This window comes from Cnephaeus nilssonii, assembly GCF_951640355.1.
Source record: "Cnephaeus nilssonii genome assembly, chromosome: 1".
Lineage (NCBI taxonomy): Eukaryota > Metazoa > Chordata > Mammalia > Chiroptera > Vespertilionidae > Cnephaeus > Cnephaeus nilssonii.
Window position 1 is genome coordinate 110,182,936 of NC_137072.1, and position 10,654 is coordinate 110,193,589.

Here is a 10,654-nt window from a genome sequence, read left to right on the forward strand (position 1 = left end):
CAATTGGCCTCATTTTTTCTTTCAATACCAATAAGCCTTTATGAAAAAAAATATTTCACTCACTTAATGTTTTTTTTTAAGTATATTTTATTGATTTTTTTACAGAGAGGAAGGGAGAGGGATAGAGAGTTAGAAACATCAATGAGAGAGAAACATCGATCAGCTGCCTCCTGCACACCCCCTACTAGGCATGTGCCTGCAACCAAGGTACATGCCCTTGACCAGAATCGAACCCAGGACCCTTCAGTCTGCAGGCCAATGCTCTATCCACTGAGCCAAATCCATCAGGGTTACTCACTTAATGTTTTGAGCATCTATATTTTCCAACATATGCATATATACCTTTATATTATACATTAATTCAGTCATTTATTCAACAACTAGAGGCCCAGTGCATGACATTCATGCACTAGGGGGTGGGGGTGTCCATCAGACCGCCTACACCCTCTCGCAGTCCTGGACCCCTAGGGGGATGTCCGCCAAGGGGTCCTTAGCCCTGCTGTGGAGGCGGGGGAGAGGACCGCTAGCTGTGAGCCTGGCTTCTGACTGAGCAGCGCTCCCCCTGTGGGCATGCACTGACCACCAGGGGGCAGCTCCTGTGTTGAGTGTCTGCCCCCTGGTGATCAGTGTGTATCATAGCGACCAGTCATTCTGCCATTTGGTCAATTTGCATATTAGCCTTTTTTTATATAGGATTATTTATTGAGCCCCTACTAGGTGCCAGGCACTGCTTTAGCCACTGAGGTCACAGCACTGAATAAAAGTCCTAGTCCCAGCCCTCACAGACCTTCTACTGAATCCTCACCTTATAACCTTATGAGGTATTTATTGTTATTCCCATTGTATATAATGAGATCTGGGGTGTAAGTTTGCCAAAATCAGTTTCATAATTAATCAATGAAGGAGGCCTGTGTCACAAATGGTTTTATGTCTCCCAAGTTCATGACTCTATTACTAAATTATAGTTCCTCCAAATTTTGTGAAGAAAATATAGATATTTTTGAAGTATCAGATTTCAGTTCTTGAGGTCAAAAGAAAGAGATGCTTGTCAGGGGAAACCTGGATATTTGCTTGACTTTAGAATATGCTACTCAACTCTTCTCCACCCCATGATCAATTCTATTCCCTTGTTTTCATAACCTTCAGAAAAAGCACCCATAGCTCTCTATGAATGGATATTTGGGCCATTTGATGAAAATATCTGAATATAAGATACAAAATATTTATGAAAGAAGAAATGGTATATAATTAGGAGCATAATCCTCTTCTTCATCAAAAATCATGAATAACTTGGTAGACTAAGCCATCTTTGTAATGAGCCTTAAAGGAGTTTCCCCCATCATCCATCAGAAAATGCTACAAGGCATTTGGGTTCAGATTGGCCCCAGCTTATTTTCTCTCCATCAGAATTGAGTCTATAGTAGGATTAGCAAAAAGGATGCTCTCACCTACCATTTCCAACTTATTTAGTAACTGCCTAGAAAAGACTTTCAAAAACTTCTTATTTACAAGACAAAGATTATACTATTACCTAGTTAATATGAAGTGCTATGATATAAAATAGTTTTGACACAGTACTAGTAAACATTAAAAATAGAAAATAAATATGGAAACACTGAGTAATGCTCAATATAAAATAAATTAATAAATAATATTCCTCTTACCACACATTACCATGAGTCCCCTATATTTTCATTAAGATGCTACTCATCCTTCAGGTGTAAAATATTTCTATTTCTAAATAGGCTTTTCTTGAAAAGGTCTAGCTTTCCTTCATTGATATGCTAGCTATCTCATACTAAGTTGTTTGTTTGTTTCAGAAATTTTGAAATTAGTAGCATCCTTTAAATATCAGGGTCTAATCCAGGGGTCCTCAAACTTTTTAAACAGGGGGCCAGTTCACTGTCCCTCAGACCGTTGGAGGGCCGGACTATAGTTTAAAAAAAAACAAAACTATGAACAAATTCCTATGCACACTGCACATATCTTATTTTGAACTAAAAAAACAAAATGGCAAAAACACCCGCATGTGCCCCGCGGGCCGTAGTTTGAGGACGCCTGGTCTAATCTATGGAACTTGGGAACCATACTAACTTGGGACTCCCTCAGTTTTGCATTCATGGCTGATAGAACAGGCACTTCCTCTTCTTTTTAGTTTCAAGGTGTAATAGAGCTGAGCTGCAATATAACACATGGCCAGTAGGTGCTGCTATCAGACACTGGCTCACTAGTATAACTAAGTTTCTACTTTTACACCTTGGAGACCCCTTAGCGATCCCAGAACCCTCCTTTTGTTATAAAGAAAAGGTTAACCAGAGGGGGGGAAATGGTTTCCCCAATTTTGTAATGTTATTAATCTTTTTAATTCAACTATGAAAGGAATATTTGTAGCTCACCCCTAAAATATATTAATAGATTAAAGGCATATATAAAATTAGAAATAACAATTAGATGCAAATCATTTTATCTAGCTACAAAGAAGTTGTACAGATTTTGTGCTAAACATGAGCCAACAGCTGACTCCCTTCACTTTTTGTAAAGTTAAAAGAAATGGGGAAAAAAATGTAGAGAGTCAACTCTTTCCCATTTACAAAACCAGCCGCAGAGGGACAGGGTCTGCTGGTTGTCCTGGACCTGATTCTCCTTCCATTTTCCATATTGCAGCAGAACCCACACGGCAACCGACAACAAAGCGGAGAAAAAGGAAAAACTCCACCAGCAGCACGTCCAACAGCAGCGCTGGGAACACCGCAAACAGCACTGGGAGCAAGAAGAAGACGCCGGCCGCCAACCTGAGTCTGTCCAGTCAGGTACCTGTAAGTCTCGCTTTCCTTTTAGGCCCGAAACCCTGCCTTTGCCTGTCTTCCAAGTCCAGGGGCCCTGGTTCAAGTCTCTTTTAGCTGCTAATACATCCTGGGCAGGCTGGGATGGGGGAGGGGAGGCAGGGCTGGGGGTTGGGATGGGAGGGAGGAAGTCTAGCCTGGAAACCTTCCCCTGCAAACTGGGAATTGGAAAGGAACATTAAGAGTCTGTGCTGCAATGGGACCTGAATTAAAAAGCTGTCAGAGTCACAGACAGGAGATATGTCACTTAAGGTTTAATTAAAATATCACTTAGCGGGCGGGCGTGCCTGGTGGTGTGTAAGGGGCTCTCGGCACCATCACCGGAGACCCTGTGCTGCCCTGGAAAGCAGCTCCTGGCGCTCAGGCTTCTTGTTGTAATTTGCCTGGGCCTCCCCGACATGGGCGCCCCTCTCATTCTGAGACCTTGGTAATTAATGCGGCCACTGAAGGTGCAGCTGAGTGGATTTCACTTTACCCATTTCCCTAGCCCACGGAGGGGTCAGCCCCTGGTTTGGCCTCCACTCCCTTGACCTCTAGACCCCCGTCTTTCGTTTCTGGGTCTTGACAAAGGAAATGGGCCATTTCGAAGGGAGCTTCTTTGAACACCAAAGCTGATCGCTGAGGGGCGTTCCCAAATCGTGCAAGCTGTACAGGACCCTTCTCCATCTTCTATCATTTCTCTCCCAATTCTGTCCCTTCTGCTTAATTTCTTCCGAATTCCTCAGCCTGGTAGTATGAGATCATTGATCGCCGTTAAATTTATATGTTCCTTTATGCATGTGCTGTCTCTTCACCACCCCACCATTCTGTGTGGGCTGTCTTCCTCTACCCCCTGTGCCACATCACCCTAGGCAGGGGTTTGACTGTCAGTTGAGTCCCGACACTTTCCTAGTGCTTTATGGACATCCTCTGGACACCATGTCTGCGGAAATGTTCTCCATCTCCTACTACTTCCCTCAACCAATACAAGTTCCTCTTTCCCTCTTCCTCGCTTTCCCCCCTCCTGGTCTGTTGTCCTCACTCTTCATGTCCCAAGAATAGGCCTTTCTTTCACAGCAAATCTCCGCTTCTAAATGTGTCCTTCAAACCTGTCCCCCACCCATTCTTACTCACCTTCCATCAGTCAGTTCTCTGTGGCTGAAACCAAGCCCATCACTCCCTGAGAATCACCTGGGTGTCTGGGACCCTGCCATCCTCCACAAACAGAGGGTGTGGTTTGCATTCTTTAGAAGGAAAGGGTCCTGGGGAGAGTGGCCAGCCTGTGGGGAAAGTACTGTTTTAATTTTAAGACCACAGTCCTTAAGTAATGGCAGAGTCACCTCTGGGCTTTGAGCTGGGCTATCGCCACCTAAAGAGAAGGGGAGAAAATATCGAAGGAGAAAAGCAGTCTTTTTATGAAGGTACCAATAAGCTATTCCCACTCCGGGTCAAATTGGAAAATGCATAGAGAAAATGGCCGGGTATAAATAAATTAAATATCCGCATAAGTAGTTAATTTATTCACCTAATACTGGAGTTTTAGAGACTAACATTTGTTAGTTTCCTCTAATAAATGAAAAGGCACAGTGACTGCAAGAATTCAGATCAGTTCAACAAATAATATCAGCTCCTACTGTGTGCCCCACACTATACTAAGTATTGACAATACCAAGATTAAAAAACAAACAAAAAAAACACACACACAAAAAAAATGGTCCTGTCATTAAAGAGCTCAACATCTAACTGAGGGATGGCCAAGAGGTTCCCTCTCCCCTGCTCGGTCTCCTGGTGTCAGCTCACAGGGCACAGGATTGAGGATTCCGAGGCCTGGGCTGGGTTTGGTGGGCCAACCGTTAGGCTATAGAGCAGCAACATACATGTGTATTTTGGTGAACCTGGCCTGGTCAGAATCATTTCAACTTTACTTTAAAGAGCTTCTAGTTTATTTCACTCCATCATGCTCCTGTCCTCCAATCAACAACTGGATCTTAGTGGAAGATACCAGTGTCCAGAGGATTTTTAATGAGTTGAGACCCTTTGAGCTTTGTGAGAACAAAGCACGTGTTGGAAAGTGAGGACAGAATTTCAGCACGATCCCCACACTATGCAATTAAAGATGTTTTAATTATGTAAAACTTACAAACAGTCACAAGAGGCAGGGAAGGCAACCAGGGTAGGAAAAGGTGCAAACTTCCGTGTGTTCGCTAATTGAATAGATGTTAAATGATGAACATTGGCTTGTAGGGACCACGTCTCGTAACCCTGTCTACCAAATCACCAAGTTTTACTGCTTAGAAGCACAATCTGCAGACGTGGCAGCCTCGTCCAAAGGCACGAACAGATTCGGTGTGCCACCACGACCACAGCCGTGGTCCGCGTGGCTGCTGCGGCAGCAGCGGGCGTGTCTGGCGAGGACTAGGGTTTAATCCTTGGATTCTGCTTCTCACTCCATGAGCAGGGGCTAGGAGCCATCCCGAACTGCAGCCTCAACCCTGGGAGGGATGGAGACCTGTGTCATTCAACAGCAGTGACCCCTTCTGGCCAATTTAAGGAGAAGCATTGAGGGGCCCTGAAAGGAGTCACTTCCAGTCCTCCTCAGAGGTTGGTGGTCCTTGCACGGGGGATTGATTAGTGAGAAGATGTGACGTGGGCAAAAGCTGGTGGCACCTCCAGGCCTCCGGCTGAGGGCGTATGGGTTACTCTCAGCTGGACCAGTTCTGCCTCCCGGGGACACGCAGATAGCAGAGATGGGAAGGAAATGCAACTCTTGTTGAATGTCGGGGGGGATTTTTAAAGATGTGGAGGGTGGGGAAAATGATGCCAACATCCCCTAGTTTGAGGCCGCCCAGAACATGCCTTATGTCTCCGTTCACTTTGCGTGAGGATAACGAATCAGGATGACTTTGTGTGAGGATAACTAATCAGGATGGCTTGAGTTGAGAACCACTATCCTCACGTAGAGGTTTAGAGAAGCCAGGGTGAGACGTGTGCCTAAGTGGCCTCTTCTAGAGTTTACCGTCTAGTAATCACACACACACACATGCACGTGTGTGATTATGTATCTGGCTGAGGCTATTTCTTGCAATCAGTAAGGCCGCAGTGGCATCTCTCTGACATTTAGACCGCTTAAAAATATCTGTGGCCGGGCATCTTTTCCAGCTGTTCTTAGAACAGAGATCCATCAAACATACTACACGCCTCTATCAGCCCCATTTCAAGTGATTCAAATCACTATTTTCATAGTACTTTTCTTGAATGGCTGTTATTTTCAGTTACAATGAAGGCATCTGGAGTGTTGGGAACTTTTTTCCTAATATCACGTTGAACTTGGCTTCTTATTTTTCTCTGCTTTTCCAGTTATGCTTACTTACCTCCTCACACTCTCCCAGCCTCTCTTGATAACCTCACACTCACAGTACTAATGCACACCCACGTGGTGGGTTCTAACATTTTTCTCTTGCCCAGTGACACCTCACACATGCATATTGCAAGCCCTTCAAAGCGTGCTGCATGTTAAGTCATGAAATGAGGTTACCCCTCGTTTCGTTCTCTGCCTGGTCTTGCCCTATTCTTTCCACCTACCATTCTCCTGATCATAAGTGCCTTTTCCTAACTGCCTGTAACTAAGTGGCATCTTTTTATCCTGAACACTCCCAGTGGGTCATCTGGCAGCTGCCCTGGCTAACCAGATAACGTTGTCATCTAAAACCATGTCAGCTTTCTTGCCAATCACACTCTGTGTCTTTTGGATCCCACCTCAAGAGTCCTCCTGAGTCTCCTAACATGTCGGTATTGTGCCATAAGTATGTCCTTGGAAGCACACACTTGATTATCCTGCCAGAACATACATGGCTGTGTGTACCCAGTGTATACTTTAGACATTTCTCTTTAAAATCATTCTTATCAAATCACGGGAGTGATGAGCCAGAAAACACAGTTTGGAAACCTATTGATTATCTCCCCATCGTTCTGGGGCAGTCAACCCATCAATCAAACAAGATTTTCCATTCTAAAATAATCCAGGGGTAATTAAGGGATTTGTTTCATTGGCATCTTCAAAAGTCTGAGCACCCTTTGGACCTTTCCCTGGCCTGATAGGCAGTATTCTACGAGCCTGCCCAGGAAAGCCCTCTCTTGCTCCAATGAAGAGAAATGTTGCCCAGTTGTCAAGGCATTACATCAAATAGGCTTCCCTCTCCCTCTCAGGGAACGCACCCTTACATCTCAAAAGCATCTGGCCCAGCCCTGCCTTTCCCGGCCTCTCGGAAACTGACAGAAGCTGGAGTCACTGCACTTTAAAGGAGACTATTGCTCAGAGCCTGCCCAGCAGTCTCCCCCTGGCAGGTGTCCTGTCTCATGCCCAGGTCACCCACCAGCCCCATAGGGTCCCCTTTGAACAAAGAGGCTGGAACTGTGCCCTGTGCATGTGCCCTTCTCCCCTCCCTCGTGCCTCTCCATCAGTGGCCTCCATGATGCTCCCGGCTACAGTAGGTGGCTCCCTTGTCTGCATGGAAGGACAATTTGTACTTAAAGGAGTGATTCTATGGAGTCTTCTTGCACGCTTCCATTTCTGATGATGACCAGCTTCATCAGTGTAATTGCAATTAGCACTCTTCATCTTCCTTGTATGGCACCAGCTGGACAGAGCGGTTCTCTCCACTGCCCAGATTGGTGGCAGAGTTGCCTGTGCGGGGATAGGTGACAGGCACCATGAAATAACAGATGGTAAATTCGGGGCTTGTTGGCAATCAGCAAGTTTTTGCTAATGACTTAATTAGCTATGCAAATTGTCAAATCAGTGTGAACATTGTTTTTATCGAAAACTTTACCTAAATTAATTACCATAATTAAGTAGCAGAATGTCAAGGATATTGGCTGCATTAAAAGGGCCTGGCTGAGTAGAGAAAAGAGAGATTCCGTCTTCAATTAAAACATACACCGTCCTCAGGACAGAGAAAATGCCATTAGGAATGGGTTGGGTGAATATTGCAGAATTGCATCCGACCCATGTTCCCGCCTAGTTTCCGAAAGGCCTTCTTCAGAGGCCCTAAGTGGAAGTGGCGGATTTTCGGAGGTACTGACCCCGCAGAAGGTTCCACAGCCCTCTCAAAAGTCCCCAGTGTCAGCAAGTTAAAAGCGTGGATTTTTTTAATTTTGAAAAATCCATTTTTTTATTTCTGCAGATTGCTAGCATTGCTCGCTCTCCGGTGTCAGGCTGCGCACTAAGGACATAAACTCGCGTGGTTGTTACACGTCAGGAGGCGATGTTTATTTCCTGTAGAAATCAGATATGCACCTCGGCCCCCCGACATTGAGACTTGACCCCGTGTACAGTCCACAAGTGTGTCTGTCCCAGGTCCCCCAGCTCCTCCCACTAGTGTTTTAGGCTGAGCTTCTCTCTCCCAAGGTTTCCCTGTAATAATGTCAGCTGCTGTTCACAGGATGTGATGGTGGTAGGAGAGCCAACTCTGATGGGAGGTGAGTTTGGGGACGAGGACGAAAGGCTAATCACTAGATTAGAAAACACGCAGTATGATGCGGCCAACGGCATGGACGACGAGGAAGACTTCAACAATTCACCTGCCCTGGGAAACAGCAGCCCGTGGAACAGTAAACCTCCCGGCACTCAAGAGACCAAATCAGAAAACCCCCCGCCCCAGGCTTCCCAGTAAGGCTGACCTGACCGGCACTGGATCCACCGTCAATAGGCCCGTGGGTGACACTCACTATTTCCGATCACTATTCACAGGAGAGAAAGGAGGAGACATAAAAAACTTTTTCACGCCAATACCTATTTCTAAACCACAATGATCTGAGTTTCTTTCTTTTACTTTTATCTTTTGTTTCTTTTTTAACTGAGAGGATCATTCCAAATAAACTTCCATGACCCTCCCCCGGAGGCCTTCACGGGTAACATAGATACTGGCACTGATCGTACTTAAAACAAGAGCAGACGCTAACGCTTCTCCTGGCACGGTGTTCACCACGTGTTTGTTAATTTCCTTTTCCCTGCATCAGACGAAGGCCACCTCGTCAATACGCCCTCAGTGCTCAGGATCCCGTTATATGCCGAACCTAACCACAGATGACTTTTTACTATTGTAAAATATTTTCTGCTTTTTGACTTGCATCTGAGAGTTTCTTGTTTCAGTAAAAAAAGAAAAGAAAAGAAAAATATCCACTTTGGGAAAATAATTTAAATGTACCTTTTTGGGGTGTTTTTTTTTTTTTCCTTCACTTTTTTTTTCATTGGGTAACAGCCAAGAGGGCCCAGCAGGGTAATTTATGGGTGAGCTAATGCCAATTGGTTCTCCAGCCCATGTTGGTGCAATTGAGCCCGTGTTGGTGCAGTTGAGCCCGAGTTGGTGCAATTGAGCCTGAGTGCTGAAACAAGAAATGTCTTTTTGTCATCAAAGTCACCACAGCAGATTTTTATGTAAGAACGACACTTGGCCCCTTGAGAATTTATGCATTTGTAAAATTGCTGTTGATCCAAATATTTTCAAGCCATGTAATCCATTCCTTTTGTGTGCAGTTTAATAAATCTGAAACTCCTTTGTGTTTTTTATTGTATCTGAGTTGACCGTTGTTTCTTTTCATCATATATTGCTTGTATAATAATTTGTAAAGCCCTCACCTGGTTCTTTTATGGGATTTTTTTTCTTTGGGGGCAATGCCAGTGTATTTATGTGAAACTTTATAAGAGAACTAATTTTTCCATTTGCATATTAATATGTTCCTCTACACATGTAAAGACACAGTGGCTCCGTGTGTTATAAAACAGCTGTATTTTATGTATGCTTTACTGATAAGTGTGCCAATAATAAACTGTGTTAATGACCAATGTGGTGAGTCTAGCTGTTTCTGAGCTCGAGCAGAGAAGTCTGCCCACAATTGTGAGAAGCACTGAGCTGGGTTCATCGCCCAAGCTCCACATGGAGTGGAGTTAGAAAACCTGTGCCATCTTGGATAAAGTCTGTTTTTTTCCCTGCCCACTGCATTGGGAAGATGCAGGAGTGCTTTTCAGTGTGGGGCACTGTGCCACTGAGGGCACACCAATGAGAAGGGAAGGCCTGCCTGTGCCCCTGGAGGTGCCCCAATGGAAGGGCAGTGGTTTCCAGAGACGGAGCGCTTACCCTGAACCCAACAACCAACTCTATTTCAGCTAATCTCCCAACTCCACTAAAAAGGCATGAATATTCCCCTTTTTCCTAAAAGATTTGCTACACAGACAGTATGGAAAATGTACTGGAGGACATTTTTGTTAAAAGCGCTTTCCTCATATTTTTCCACTTTGTACCAATGAGGAAGATGAGAGAAGAAGCCTGTTAGCATTTATTGGCTGTGTATTGAGTGCCAGGCAGTTTTAATTGATCATTCCTGAATTCTGGAGAAGGGGGATTGGAAAAGACAAGCGAAGGGAAGGTGTGTGTCTTGGGCTGGGATTTTCAGAAACAGAGCCTGAGACCAGGATTCCGGGACACGAGATTTATGAGGGCTTGTTCTTCAGGGAGAAAAATATTTAAGGGAGTTAAGGGGGCGGAATAAAGAAGGGGAATGAGCCTAGAAAAGCTGTGGACTACGGTAGTTTCTGCCTGGGCCATGGGGGCAGGGCTAGGAGCATAGACCTCACTGTAGAGGTACCACATCCTGCGCGAGCCACCAGACTCTTGTGACCCTGAACCAGTCAGTCCTTTGCTGGGCCATCCCCAGAGTGTGTGGGGGATTGTGACCTTCAGGGCATTTCTGCAGAGAGGAAGCCAAATAGGAGGCAGCAGTCATAGCATCTCAGAGAAGCTGGTCCCAGAGAGGGCATCTGGGCAGGACACAGT

General features: G+C 45.1%; 1 protein-coding gene across 10 annotated transcripts in view; it reads left to right on the forward strand.

Annotated features, from left to right (window-relative positions):
* Window positions 1-9,666, forward strand: part of LDB2 (LIM domain binding 2) — a 325,876-nt gene extending 316,210 nt beyond the window's left edge. For 2 of the 10 annotated variants that reach the window (XM_079771044.1, XM_079771039.1), the window contains 2 exons: window positions 2,665-2,816; window positions 8,264-9,666. In XM_079771044.1, coding sequence (XP_079627170.1) covers window positions 2,665-2,816; window positions 8,264-8,494 — 383 coding nt within the window. In that variant the 3' untranslated portion in view covers window positions 8,495-9,666. The other 8 variants (XM_079771047.1, XM_079771046.1, XM_079771045.1 and 5 more) reach the window with 8 other exon arrangements.
* Window positions 9,667-10,654: the final 988 nt, after the last annotated feature.